At 37.9% G+C, this 15,804-nt stretch overlaps 1 protein-coding gene across 1 annotated transcript in view; it reads left to right on the top strand.

The window, feature by feature from the left end:
• oxt (Xylosyltransferase oxt) overlaps nt 1-15,804 on the top strand; it is a 214,324-nt gene that overhangs the window by 87,467 nt on the left and 111,053 nt on the right. Inside the window, exon 5 of the mRNA XM_090385682.1 lies at nt 11,583-11,785. Coding sequence (XP_090241808.1) covers nt 11,583-11,785 — 203 coding nt within the window. The remainder of the gene's footprint in view (nt 1-11,582; nt 11,786-15,804) is intronic.

The raw sequence follows: 15,804 nt of genomic DNA, 5'->3' as shown, positions 1-15,804 counted from the left end.
GATACACCCTACTTGTACCATACACTTATTAGATATTGACTGGACTATGGTGTGCTATATATGATTCTGCTGGGGAAAAGTGCCCTTGAGTGGCTTAATCCAATTCATTATTGTGCCTTGGAGCATTCCACACATCTCCTGTTCAAAGTTTATACATAGAAGCAAACAAATCACCTCTTCATCTTAGCAGAAAATTTCTACTCCTAACTTACGCAGCAAAAATATGGAGCAAACCAACTCATCCCATACAGCAATATATTTTTGATCCACAGTTAAAATTTAACTATAGTAATAAGCCTAAAGAAAATAAACCCATCCATTAATAAAATACAGCTGAAAAAGCTAACAGAACACTGGAATGTTCAGCGAGATGATGTATTCCAAGAAACTTCTTGTGGTGATTATTTTTGTAAATGGGGAAAGAAATCTATAGCATATAAGAATATATATGGATGGATCAAAAACAGAAACAACTCTAGGTACATCAGTGGTGTTTCCTTCTTTCACCATTTCTACTTCACTTTCAGTAGAGTGCAGCCTTACACTCCTGACCTTTATTCTGTTAAATTAGCCCTTAATCGTATCAGTGTTTCTCCTCCTCCGCAGGTCATAATTTATACAGATTTCCTGAGTGCAGTGACTGCACTAAAATGCACATCTCCATCTTCCCATCTGGTTACGAAACAAATCCGATCCTGGTGAATTCAGCACAACCCAACTTCCGAGTCAGTGAAATTCTGTTGGATTCCAGGGCCCCACTGGAATTCCTGGAAATGAAAATGCAGATGAAGCTGCTAAACATGCTGTCAGCCAGTATTATACACTACGACAGGTACCATATTCAGATTATAAACCTCTTATACAACTAGTATGCCACAAACAATCAGTGGAAGGATATATGGCAATCTCAAATGAACAATAAACTATTACAACTTAAATACAAACCATAATTGTGGAATTCAAGTTTTCATAAAAATTTACATGAAGTTGTTCTTGCTGGAACATAAATTGGCCACACCAATCTGAAACATCTCTTTCCACTAGCAGAGAAAGATCCTCCACAGTGTGTTCACTGCTATGCCTTGTTAACTGTAAAATACAACCTTGTAGACTGCCCTCATTACGACGGTGACAGGACTGCAACCTTTAATGCTTTCTCAGCATTAGCTGAACTACATCACCTCATAGGAAACAATGCTAATTTGACAGAATACTCCAGTTGCTTAAAATGAATTTGCTTATATAATTGCTTTTAATTAACTCAATATATCAGTTCCTACCAGTGCATAATGAACAGGTTCAATATGACTTCATCAGCCCTTTTGCTGTTAAACCCACTAACAAACAACAATAAAATTGGTAACTACACACCAGTAGTCTGACTACAGTGGTAGTGAAAAGCTTAGTGGCAACGATTAAGAGTACAATCCAGGATAGGTAGAAATGGCATTTTGACAGACACATAACATGGCTGTAAGGAAAAATCATATTTAACATGTTCTCTGCCAGAATGCATTCTTGCTTCAAAATGAACTGCAAGTGTTGTGCCTTAACTCAAATAGGTGTTCATTCGTCAATGCAGTCAATAAATGAGCACTGAAAAAAGGAAAGGCATGTAAAATGAACTAAGATTTTGTTTACCATCAGTTGCACTGTGTAGAGCAGTGGTCTCCAAACTTTTTTGGTTGTGCACCCTTATTTTACTTAAAAGGACTAGCGTGCACCTCGTAAAAAAAAAAAAAATTAAATATATAAGTTTAATATATTTTTTATTTATAAATCATTTACATGAAAGGTATTATATCAAAAATCACATATAATTTTAAAAGATCAGAAATGAAAAAATACAAAACAAGATTAAATTGAAGTTGAAGTACAAAATGATAAGAAATCATTAATGTAACAAGTGTAGTAAATGTAATGCAATACTGTTTGTTTTATTTATAAATAATTTACATGGTATGCATTATATCTAGATTATATATCAGTATGGAAAACAGCCCTCACGATTTTATTGAGGATCATCTCGCACACTCCATGGATCATCTTGTGCACGCACACCCCACTTTGAAGACCACTGGTCTAGGGAGCACTATAAAAGCTGTATTTTTTGTTCACAGTTGCATATGTTGAAGTTATTTTACATAGTTTAGTATTTTCCCACAAGAAAAAAAGGTAAAATTTTTTTTGAAGATTATTGAATTTCAATTCTTCAGTTTGTGTGAAGTCTTTTCCTATAAAATTTTATCCTAAAGGGTTGTTTTAATGGATCCACAGCCTGGGACGTCAGGACTGAATATATAAAAAATTATAAGTTACCTTAAAGAAACATAGAAAGGACTCTCGCAAAAATAAGTGTCAGGGAATGTGTTAACTGACCCGGTAAGCCGTTTTGACATAGTTATATCATGAGATGGATGTAGAGAACAATTTTGACATAATTTGGATTTTAACAAGGCATTTAACTTGTTTTCCACATGAGAGTTATTGTATAAGCTGGAACATGTTGAGATTACTGGAAAGATCCTAAGATGGGTTGTAGGGTGGCTGCGGGACAGAAAGAAGAGGGTTGTGATTAATGGATATTCTTCAGATTGGTGTAATATCAGAAAGTGGGGTCCACAAAAAAGATCGGTTCTTGGACCACTGTTGTTTCTGATTTTTATAAATGACTTCAACGAAGGGATAAAGGATGTGATGTCAAAATTTGCAGATGACATAAACATTGGGAAAGTCATTACTGATCAGTGCCAAGCAAGCGCTCCTTCAGGATGACTTCAACATGCTTCAAGGATGGTCAGAAAAGTGGCACTGTGATTTAATGCAGCAGAATGCAAGGCCTTACACTTGGAGAATTTTGTCCTTCTAGTTCTCTGCCCGCAGGTAGGTTCATGGTTCTATTGACGGCATGCTTCTATCTTGCTTTCCTTCTGATACCTGCATAATTTCTTCTTCCCATCCAATCCATCATTCAAATTCTCCTCCTCCCTACAACTCTCTTCCCACACATCTTCCCCTCAATCACTTTCCTCAACATGTTTTCTCTTCTCGATACATGTCCTATAAAGTTCTTTTGTGTTCTTAGTTCTCTTACTAACATTCTCTCTTCTACTTTCCCCAAGACTTCCTCACTGCTCACTCTGTTCACCCTTTCCATTCTCCTCCACACCCACATCTCGAAAGCTTCTAACCGTCTAATCTCTCTCTTCCCCATTGCAATTCTTGTTTTTACTTTCTCCAGGCTTTTCCATTTTCTGTCACTATGCTTCCTGACTGTCTGTATCTGTCCACCCTTTCCAGTATTATTCCCTCTAATGTTGCATTGATTCTTCTTTCTACCTTCTCAGAAATTAACATTATCTTGGTTTTCTTTCTGTTAATCTTCATATTGTACTCCTTTACTTTTCTGTTTAAGATATCCAAAGAGCTCTGTAATTCTTCCTCATTATTAGCAATCAATACATGGTTGTCGCAAATCTGATTGTCTTTATCTTCTTCCCTTCTATTTTTACACCTTTCTGCCCTTTGTACTCTTTCATCAATGCTTCTGTATATATATTAAATAGCAAAGGGGTCAAGGAATATCCTTGCCTAACACCCCTACCAATGTTCACTTCTACTGATTCCTCTCCATCAATCTCAACCATAGCTGTCTGTTCCCTGTAAAGTTCCCAAATTAGTTTTAAATCTCTTTTATCAAGGCCAATCTTTCCTAGGATTTCCTTCAGCTTAACCCAATTCACTCTATCAAAAGCTTTTTCGAGATCAACAAAACAGATTGCCAGATCTTTTCCTATTTTCATTCTACTTTTTGTAATTTTTAATATTCCTATCGCCTCTCTAGTCCCACAATCCTTTACTTTTGCTTTAATTCATTCTGAGAGAATTTTTAGTAATATTTTTGAGGAATGGGAAATTAAACTGATTGTCCTATAGTCAGTGCAATTTGTTGCATTCTTCTTTTCTAATGGGATAATTATGGATTTTAGAAAGCCTTTGGGCTAGCTTCCACATGCATACATTTTCATTAAATTATTTAGCAATAGTTTATCACTGCAGTACTCATCTCTAAAATCTGTAATTGAAAAAGTGAACTCATAGATGGTGAAAAAAGAATTAAGATTAACTATTTAAAACATGCCCTAAGCAAGAAAGAAGTGCACAACTTTTCCCAGTTTGCCATCTATAAAAAATATGAATTGTTTACTAAAAACCAAGAGCCTTGACTTAAGACTTGATATCATCATCACTTGGTTATCATGGTAAGAGAAAAGGGTTAGACTTTATAGTTATCTCCCATGATGCACTATTTTATCGCGTGTGCGAAATTTAGCACGAGTTAAGCACCATATTGGCAAAAGGTTTTCCAGTAATTTAGCATTTAGAACTTTGTATGTTGTGTTGAAACCATTCAATGGCTAAAGCTTCTTACTGAATTAATTTATAATTAGAGTTTAATTTGACTAGAATTATTGTTGAATCTATTAAAGGGGTGTGATTATAAAATTGTGCATATTGGCTAAGTTTAGTTATGCTATGGTTTGATTGAAACTATTATTATTAGAATTAGCACATGATGCAAGAAAAGCAAGCTTATATAGCATCAGCCAAAAAAACACACACACACACCCTTCTCATTTCACCCATTCACTCGCTCCAAGTGTTTGTCTAGTGCTGCCTTGAATATATTTAAGCTATCAACTTCTACGACAGATGGAAGTTTGTTCCAGCAATCAACCACCCTCTGGCTAAAGGCAAACTTCCACACATCTATCCTACAACTGCTTTCCTCAATTTGAATTTATGCCCTCTCGGGCGATTATTCTGAGCAAGACGAAGAATCCCATCAGCATTGAGCAAGCTCAAACCATTCAAGGCTTTATATACACCTCTAAGATCACCTTGCAGGTGCCTAGTCTCCAGACTGTAATTTGCAAAATTTAAGCCTTTCTTCATAAGAGCAATCCTTTGTTCCATTCACAAATCTTGTTACCCTTCTCTGTACTCGTTCCAACAGCTTTACATCCTTCTCAAAATGAGGCCTCCATACCTGTATACAGTACTCAAGGTGTGGCCTGACCATTGCCTTATAAAAGACAATAATCACCTCCTTATCCCTGCTAGAAAATTTCCTGTATATCATTGACAAGACACCATGAGCTACTCTTGCAGACTGTCTGCACTGCTCAGAAAACTTCATATCTGCCTGCACAATAACCCCCAGATCCTTTTCACTCTCTGCCACTGTCAGGATAGTACCACACAGTTGATACATTACTCTGGGGTTACCACTTCGCATATGCAGTACTTTACATTTGTCAATGTTAATCTTCAGTTACCACCACTCAGCCCATCTGCTCAACTTTTCTAGATCCTGTTGCAGCAGCAGCATACTGTCATTAACAATGCTGCCAGACCTTCATATCTTCTGGAAACTTGGACATTAAGCCTGATATACCATCATCAGTATCATTAATGAATACAGAAAACAACAATGGGCCCAACAATGAACCCTGGGGAACTCCACTAATAACATTAGTCCACGAAGAGCAGTGTCCATTGGTTACCACTCTGTCTTCTCCCATTCAACCATATCCCACTGAACTTTATCCATAGCAGCAATTTGCCTCCAATGCCACACTGCTCCAATTTGTGCAGCAGTCTTCCATGTGCAACAGTATCAAAAGCCTTTCTAAGATCCAAATATATGAAATCAAAATTATTCTTTGCATTCAGTTCCTTTGTGACTGCATCATAGTATCCAATCAAATTGGTCAGACAAGACTTTCCCCTTAACAAAACCATGCTGTGTCCAAGCTATAACTGAAGTCTTTTCTAGATGATACTGCAATTCTTCTTTAACCAGTGCCTCCATTAATTTCTCTGGAACAGAAGTTAAACTAACAGGTCTATAATTACCTGTGTCTCCCTTTGATTCTCCTGTTGTGGATTGGGGTCACATTTGCCCATCTCCAGTCCATGGGTACCTCCCCTGAGTCCAAGGAAGCTCTCATAATTATGACTAAGAGTTTGCTTACTTCCTTTGATGCCTCCTTTAATATAACTGGATAGATTCCATCCACCCCCAGTGCCTTTCTTATGTTTATCTTCAACAATTTCTCCTGCACTTTACTCTCAGTTATTACAAGATTATCCTGCTTACTGCCAGAGTTTAATGCACCTCTGGCATTCCCCTGAATAACTCCTCATGTGTGAATGTAAATGCAAAATATTCATTTAGTTTATTAGCTACCTGAGTAGGATCATCAACAGTTGAACCAATCTGATTCATCCCCTTCCTTCTAGAGTTTACATAAGTAAAGAACTCTGTGCTGTTTTTCTTTGCATCCTTTGCCAAAGATTTCTTGTAATCTGCCTTTGCCTGCCTAATCTCCTTGGTGACTTGGTTACAGACCAGCTTATATCTATCATAGGCTTCTGTGTCACCTGTTAATTTATATGTATCCCATGTATTTTTCTTCTCTGCCACATGTCTAATTAGTTCATCTGACATCCATTTAGGCCTAAATCTTGAACAATATTTCTTAGTTGGTATGAAAAGTCTAGTAGCTTCCAAGATTAATTCTTTGAATGATTCCCATTTTGAATTTGCTGTTGATAACATCATCAGTTGGTCCCACAGTATAGAATTTAAGGACTCTCTCAGACAACCGTAGTCACCTTTACAAAATCAAAAACACTTTCCTTTACCCCTGATGGTAGTTACCTCTTTGAGTAAATCCCACTTCAGCACACCGTGATCATTGCCACCTAGTGGTTCCTTTATCTGCAGATTTTTAATGCATGAAGAATCACTTCTGATAATCAGATCAAGAGTATTACTCCCTGTATTGCCTCCCGAACATGGTGCTGTAGAAAACAATCATCCAATAAATCCACAAAAGTCTTGCTAGTGTGTGTGTGAGTGACCAACCCACAAATTCCAGTCAATCTCTGGGAAATTAAAATCCCCCATTATAAGACACTGATTTACTGGCCCACTGTATTTCTCTGCACAATTGCTCATTAGATTCATTTTTCTTACTCATTTTTTTTTTTCTCCCATTGCTTATGTCACAACAAACAGACTCATCATTGCATTGTCCATCAACATCAATTGGATGCACTTCCTTAGATTTTGTGTTTCTTTACTAACCCCTCCTCCCTTCCTGTCTATCCTTTCTGTACACATTGTACGCCCCAAATTCCAATTCTGCACTGGTTATGTCTGTGTGACACCACGTCTCTGATATCAACACAATATCTGCCTTTGATGTCTTGACTAATGCTTCAAGCTCATCAAATTTATTAACTATACTCCTAGCATTGGTTTACGTGTAAGTATACATGCACCTGTTTCTACTCTTAGTTACCCTAACACAGCCCATGTATTTACTTGTTCCACTATGACTCCCAGCAGTCATGGAAATCCCCATTGCCTTTCTTTTCAGGCTGCTGCTCAATTGCATTTCAATAGCAGTGCAAGAATCGTTTTCACCTCTGCCAGTGGCTACTGTTAATCTATTAGTCCTTGGATCCCCAAAGCTAGTAGTTTTCCAACCCACCTAATTCTGCCTCGATACATCAACAAATATTTTTGCACCCTTTCTATTTAAGTGTATCCCATCCCTATAGAAGCACTCTCTCCTGTTAACAAGCATTGTGCTATGGTATTAGCCATTTTGGATGACCCAAATTTAACAGTTGTGCTAACACCATAACACCGGTTGCAATCTTGTTGGCATTTGATAAGATATCATATTATTTATGTCCTGTGTATCATACTTGTACATTTCTTTGTATCTGTTCAAGAATGTTCCTAATCTATTGTATTGAGGAAAAAATTAACATAATGTAAGTGCCTAAAAAGACGTTTCATAGTTTTACCGTTATAAAGAATTCTAGAACTAGAGGCGATAACTTCAAAATATAGGGGAAGAGGATTTTGACTAGATTGTAGGAAGTTTTCTTTTAACTGATTAGTTGTTGATTTTTTTTTTTTTTTTAATGTGAACCCCAAACACGAGAGGTATTAGACCCTATAGTACTTGGTACCATGCTTGGGTTGGAGGTTGAGAAGACGAAAGAAGATATTTGTTGACATTGGACTTGAACTTCTGTAGACTGTAATTTTCAGGAAATATGTATGAAGGAAGGTTGTTCCAGAAAACGGCAGTTGAATGAATAAATGAGGAAGATGAAAATTTGTTTCTGTGGGTTTGGAGTTGGACAGTAAATGGATGATGGCTGGTGGTAGCATGTGTTCTGACTGTTTTGAAAGAGAGAGCGGGAATTATAGAAGCCAATTCAGAAGAACAGTGCCCGTGGAAGTATCTGTAGAAGAGGCATACAGCAGAAACAGTACGTCTATCAGAAAGCAAGTGGAGAGACTCTGTTAGAGATTAATCATTAATTAACCTAACTGCCCTCTTCTGAATGGAATCAAGAAGCCTGAGAGAGGTTTTGGGGGTACCACCCCAGATGTGGGAACAATATTCCATGGCAGGGCGGATTTGCGATTTATACAGAGTGAGCAGCTGTTTGGAAGAAAAGTAACGCCGAGAGCGAAAGAGAAAACCAACTTTTTTAGATGCAGAGGACGCAGTATTTGTAATGTGCTTGTGCCAAGAGAGATTAGAAGTCAGGGTAAACCCCAAAAGAGATATATCATTTTGCCTAGAAATCGGAGTGTCACTAAAGATAAGCATAGGAGCAGAAGAATCCTTTTTGTGAGATATAAGACAAGACTGAGTTTTAGAAGAGTTGAAATCAACTAAGTTGTCTTTGCCCCACTGGAGAATTACCTGAAGATCGGCATTTAAGGAATTGGTAGCAGATTTTTGAGAAGTTGAAGCTGATTGAGCAGGAGAAGGTTTCTCAAAATGGAAAGTGGAATGCAATGTGCTATCATCGGCAAAACTATGGATAGGATTTCCAGTCAATGGAAGAAGGTCATTAATATACAAGAGGAAAAGAGTGGGGGAAAGAACTGAACCTTGGGGGGACACCAGCATTAGTGGAGAAGTTAAAAGACAGAGAGACATCTACCATCACCCTCAGTGAGCAATCAGAGAGAAAACTGGATAACCAATTACTAAAAACAGTTGGAAAACCATAAGATGGAAGCTTGTTTAGAAGACCTTTATGCCAAACACGATCAAAAGCCTTTGAGATGTCAAGAGCAACTACTTGTGTTTCACCGAACCTTTCCATTGAATTAGTCCATAAATGGGTAACATAAGCCAGAATATCACCAGTGGATCGACACTGACAGAATCCATACTGGCGATTGTTGATCAGACGGAAGGTTTCTAGGTAGTTTAAGAGTTGGCGGTTAATTGATTTCTCCATTACTTTAGAAAGAGTAGAAGTAATTGCAATGGGACGATAATTGGATGGGAGGGATTTGTCACCCTTTTTAGGAACTGGCTGGATATGAGCAAATTTCCAAGCAGAAGGAAAAACACCTTTGGAATAAGAAAGTGAAAAAAGGCGGCGAAGAATAGGAGTAATTCAGGAGCACAGATTTTGAGAACAAGTGGAGAAATACCATCAGGACCTGGAGCTTTCTTAGCATCAAGATTCATCAAAATCCTTCTGATATCCTTTTGAAGACCACAGGAGGCATTGAATGGAGCGTGTTGGGAATGGAGGGAGGTGTTTTACCAAGATCATTAATACATGAGCTAGAAGAAAAATGGGATGCTAGCAGGTCAGCTTTATCCTTGGCTGAAGTGACAACAGAACCATCTGGTTTGGACAGAGGTGGGAGCAGAGATGGGCAAAAGTTGCGGCCAATAGCTTTGGCAAGAGACCACAATGCTTGGCTACCATTAGGGCAAGAAGCAAGTTTTCTACTCTTAGCCTGTTCAAACTCTAGTTTGGACTGATTAATAACTGCTTTACAATTGTTGCGAGCTTTGGTGTAGGCAGAAAATGAAACTGAAGAATTAGAAACAAGCCAATTACGATATGAACAGCCTTAGCACATTTATTGGAAAACCGAGGTTTAGATAAAGGACGAGATTTTAAAGTGGAGTGTGGGTTAAAGGATTCTATTCTTGCAAGAATAATTTCACTGACACGATCTGAGCAAACGTTGACCTCAGAAGTTTTGAAACAGTAATCCGACCAAGGAAAAGAAGAAAAGAAGTCTCGCAGGTCATCCCATTTTGCATTCTTGTAATGCCAAACAGCACGAGGTTGGGAATAGCCATGAGATAAAGGTTCCATTGGAGAAGAGGCAATCACCAAGTTGTGATCTGAAGTGCCTAAAGGACCTCTCACTTCGACCGTGTACTTAGAAGGGTTGTTTGTGAGAAAAAGATCAAGCGTAATGGCTGTATGATTAGGATTGTCCGGTATTCTTGTAGGTAAATGAACAACCTGTGCTGGGTCATTAGTAATTGCAAAAGCCTCAACATCTCGACCTGCTGGGTCGGTGTGACCAGAAAATGGAAGCCAGCTGGAGTTGTGAACATTAAAATCACCAAGGAAAATTACCTCACTGTTAGGAAAGTTGGACTGGAGAAAGTCAAGTTGCGAAGAGAGGAAGTCAAAGTGCTCCAAGTGATTAATGGAGTTGGGAGAACGGTAGAGACAACAGATGAATTTGACACAATGTGGTAGAGAGATTTTGAGCGAGAGAATGTGGTAGAGAAGATCAAAGAGAGGAGATTCCAAATTGCCAAGTCTCTGACAGGGAATATCAGAACGAACATATGCACAAGTACCACCTTTGAGGTGAAAGGAATCATTCAGCGAATAATTTGGGCATGTGAGATGAGCAGTAGTTGAATCAACCGATAACTGAGTTTCTGTCAGAAAAAGTACATGGGGTTTGGCAGACTGCAAGTGGAAATGGACATCGTTGAAATTAGAATTGAGACCACGTATATTTGTGAAATGAATTAGGAAGTGCTTGGAAGGTTTAGATCTTTTCGCAGATAAGCTTGCTCTATTAGTTTGACAATTCATGATGTATTCAATAGTAAGAAAAAGTGGGTGGGACATGCTGTATGAAGTAATGAAATTTTTGGTTAAGGCATACACGTGGTAAGAATATACCCAGATCCTTGACATAACGTGGCCTCGACAATGCTCCCCGCATACACACTGCTCGGACTCCCTCCAGTCACTATCTGGTAGAGTAGAGGTAGCAAGATTTACTGGAACAAGTTTCCTCCGTTGAGGCTGACAGCTTGAAGAAATTCAAAGGTCAACTGGGCAGTCAAAGGTCAATTGCCTCCTCAAACTATGTGAGGAGGGAATTGCATCATTTTTGTATTTTTTTTTTTTTTTTTCCCTGGTGCTGCAAAAGTCTGTCTTTCTTGTATCATATAGCTAATAATGACTATTGAGGTTTTATTGTATTAAAGAAACCAGTAAAATTTTTAAAAAAAAATTATGAATTTTCGATGTCCATTTTAGTCAAAGATTTTACTTTTGTTGCAGGAGAGTATTTTGGATTAATGTAATTTACCATTGGTATTTTGATTGTAATCATGTTAGTATATATTTTCAGAAAAAAAATAGATATATTATTATTTTTTTTTATTATTTATTAAATATTTTTTTTACAGCGACAAGATTACCTCTTTCGGGACCTCTTACCCTTAGAAAACAAATTTCCAAACATAAAGCTATCAAGAACAAGGCTTTCTACCATATGGGGAGGAGCTAGTCTTCTGCAAATGATCTTAAATTGTATGTCTGACCTTCTTCAGCTCAAGAGTTGGAAGTGGGATTATGTTATCAATTTAAGTGAATGTGATTTCCCTATAAAGTAAGAATTATTGAAATATAAAGACTTATTACTGTTTTAATTACTGTTTTAAAACTTTTTTTTTCATATTTAGTGATTTCTGACAAAATATTAACTTGTATTAATTTGTAAATGTGTGCATACCCACACATGCACTGCAAAAAATCCAAGCACTGCAGAAAAATGTTGAAATATAAGGAATGCAATCACAGGTACTGTTCAGTTGTTTTGCCTTGAATTTGCATAAGAATGTTACACACATATAGTTATTTGCTCAAGCGTGGTTGCAGCAGAACTCTAAAGCATTTCAAGGACTTTTGTATGAAAATAACTTCATTTAACATAAGATGTTTGGACATATTTAGACTAGTTGGGATGTTACAAAGTAGTAGTATTTGAAAATCAGCATCATCATTATCTCAGTGTTATTAGTCAATTTTTGCAAACAAACACAGTGACATTGGACACCTCACAAATAAAATATGGCAAGTTGACTGGAATGACTGTTTCCAGCCAAAAAAATTTCGTTGTTTGTATATTCAAATTACAGTGCATCGTAATTATTAATTTTGTATATGTTTGCATACATATACAATACACTGCCCTACCATTAATATCTGGACATCTCACCATGGATGGGGAAACAGCTCGTATGCATGCAACACGTCACAGAACCTGCTATAAATATGAACACTGGGCTTCAAACAGACAATTGCAAAAGTGGGCATGCAAAATGACACATTCAACAGAATTAATAGACTTCCAACGTGGAATGATAATAGGATGCCACATAAGCAAGCATTCTGTACGAGACATCGCAGTCACTTTGGGGATCACTAGGTTAACGGTTAGTGACGTCATATGCAAATGGAAGAGGAATGGGACCGAATCGGCCAAAAAATGGCCTGGTAAACCCTGAAAACTAACAGAACGGGACAAGAGAATTCTGCGAAGAACTGTGCATGCAAATCATAATTTGCCATTGTCTCAAGTCTCACAAATCCTCTGTGAGAGTTTTGGGACTAATGTCAGCACTAGTACAATACAAAGGACATTCCATGATATGGGTTACAGTGGTTGTGCAGCTGTTCACAAGCCATTGATCACCTCAACAAATGCTAGATTAACATGTAAGGCGCACAAATCCTGGACTGTAGAGCAGTAGAAAACAGTCCTATGGACAGACGAGTTGAGCTTTGCACTCTACCAGTCTGATGCTGTTCCTGGGTGTGGTGAATGCCAGGGAAACAATTCCTTCCTGATTGTATCCTCCCAACAGCGAAGTTTGGTGGAGGAGTGTCATGGTATGGGGCTGCTTTTCATGGTTTGGCTTGGACCCATTAGTCATTATTGACAAAACCATGTATGCTGTGCAATACCAGGACCACCTCTACAATTATGCACTTCCAATATTATTGCAATACTTCGGGGAAGGCCCATACCTGTATCAGCAAGACAACATGCTATGCCATACTGCTCTAGTCGTAACAGAGTGGTTTGAGGACATGGGTGTGGAAAAGTTGGACTGGCTAGCCCAGAGTACTTGATCTGAACCCTATCGAGCATCTTTGGGATGTATTGGATCGTTGGGTATGTGCACGTCAAGATTGCTCAAAGAACAAGGCCAAACTGGTGGCTGCATTAAAGGCCAAGTGAAGGAACATATCACCTGAAATTTATAAAAATCTGGTTGAGAGTATGCCGTGAAAATTGAAGGCCATCATAAAAGCAAAAGGTTTCAGCAACAAAATATTAAATGACACAATAAAAGCTCTTTTTTTTTTGTCTAAAGGCAGGTGTCTGGATATTAATGGTAGGACACTGTATATACAAAATTAATGTTTATAGTGCAACAGTAAGGCAGCACTTAGACCAGTGATTCTCAAGCTGGGGTGCTGCAATAGTTTGAGTATCCAGAGTGAAAGACAAGTAAACAGATGGAACTAGCAGCTAAAGAAAAATCTAAACATGGACAGATTAAAAAGAAGAGTATGGGAAGCATGAATAAAACAAAAATTGTATTTGTCAAAAACCTGCTATTGCAAAAAAAGAAAAAAGAAAAAAAAAAGAAAAAAAAAGAAAAGAAAAAAAAAGAGATATTGTTACAAGGGACGTTCAGTAAATTGTCTACCTAAGGTACTTCCCATACTTATATTTCAATGATTCATGATTTATCATGTTCCTACATAACTCAACTTTAACCATACTAATTTTGATCCCACTATATTTTTAGGTTGTGCTGCTCTAATAGAAATAAAGAAGACACCTGTATCAAATTATGGATTTACTGAAATTGGAAGATTGTCTAGTCATTAAGTTTCCCACCAAAGAAGAAAATGGGACAAAAGCCATTCATGAAAGGATGGTGGCTGTGTATGGCAACAGTGCACCTTCAGAGTACTAGGTGAAATTCTGGTCAAAACAATTCAAGTGGGGCAGAGAGTCCATCGAAGATGATCCATGTCCAGGAAGGCCTGTGACAACGACCACTCCAGAAATGTACAAAGCTGTGGAAACTCTTGTGCTGAATGACAGGTGTCCCAAATCTCTAGGGAATGTGACATATCTGAGGGAACAGTTATAACCATCTTCTATGGACATTTTGGGATGAGTAAGGTCAGTGCAAGGTGGGTCCCCAGATTTCTGACCCCTGTGCAGAAGCAATTCAGAGTACAGTGTTGTGAGAGAATTTAGAGCTTTATGGACGGGATCTTGAAACTTTCATCTCCAGAATTTTTACGGGCGATGAAATGTGGGTTCATCACTGGGATCCTGAGACCAAGCAAGGATCAATGCAGTGGAAGCAAAACAGTTCTCCCCACCCAAAAAATTTTGGACACAACCTTAAGGATGGCATGATTATGGCTACCATTTTTTGGGATGCTGGGGGAATTTTGTACATTCACTACTTGGAACACAAGCAGACAGTCACTGGGGAGTTATATACATCCCTACTGTACAACCTAAGGGATGTCATAAAGGAAAAATTCTGTGTAAAATTTTCCATAGGTGTGCTGCTGCTTCAGAACAAAGCACAGGTCACATGCTGTTGCTGCTGCTTTGAGAGACTGTGACCTTTCAGGTCAGATCTAGCCCCCAGTGACTATTTCCTGTTTACACCTCAAGAAAAATGTACTTGGACATCTCTTTGCTGATGATAATGAACTGACGTCTGCTGTTTCTGTGTTCTTTGATGAACAGGATGCCGACCGGGCTAGCCAGGTGGGTAAAGTGCCTGCTGGCAACCCAAAGGTTGCGGATTCGAATCCCGTCTGGCTTGGATCACAGTAAAATTAAAAAAACCATGGGAGGTACATTATGGCCACAGAAGCTGATGCGCCAACAACTGACAAAAAAAAAAAAAAAAGAAAAAAAAAGATGAACAGGACAAAGAATTTTATTTGTCTTGAATTTCCTCATTGCCAACAAAATGGAACAAGTCTATTGAAGTTCAGTGAAGTTACATTGAAAAATAAAAACAGATTTTTGCCTCTTTTTCATTTTCTTCATAGGTAGGTAATTTATTGAACGCCCCTCATAATTTGGATATTGGGGTAATTACAAAGGAGAGATCCTGAATTGTGAAGATACTTTTTAAGTGGACATTAGAAATGGAAAACTTGTGTGTTATGTTAGTGGATCAGGAAGGTATTTTAGAAAAAAGGAACTCTTCTAAAATCAGAATTTTAGATCCCAATGTGACTCAGTATATAATAAAGGATTGGGGAATATATATGTGTTACTCTAGTGCTTTAGTAGATCTTATATGTACAGAAAAAATTATCAACAGGATATAGGATCAGTTTTTATTGGTGCCAGATCTAAAAGGATGGAAAAGAAGTTGGTCTTAAAACATTCTGAATCAGTGGTGAGTATGGAGGTAATGCTTCTCTGCAAACTGAACAGCTGCTTGCAATATAATCCTCAATATTGCATTAGACTTTTAGGGACCTTTTCCTAAGATATACATTAAAAACACATGCTCATCTTTTTAGATAGGTTCTCCCTATCGAGTGGAGATAGTAACTCTGTCTACTTTA

This window comes from Mastigoproctus giganteus, chromosome 12, assembly GCF_048544385.1.
Source record: "Mastigoproctus giganteus isolate SK-2022 chromosome 12, ASM4854438v1, whole genome shotgun sequence".
Classification (NCBI taxonomy): Eukaryota; Metazoa; Arthropoda; class Arachnida; order Uropygi; family Thelyphonidae; genus Mastigoproctus; species Mastigoproctus giganteus.
This window is presented reverse-complemented; position numbering and strand designations above follow the sequence as displayed.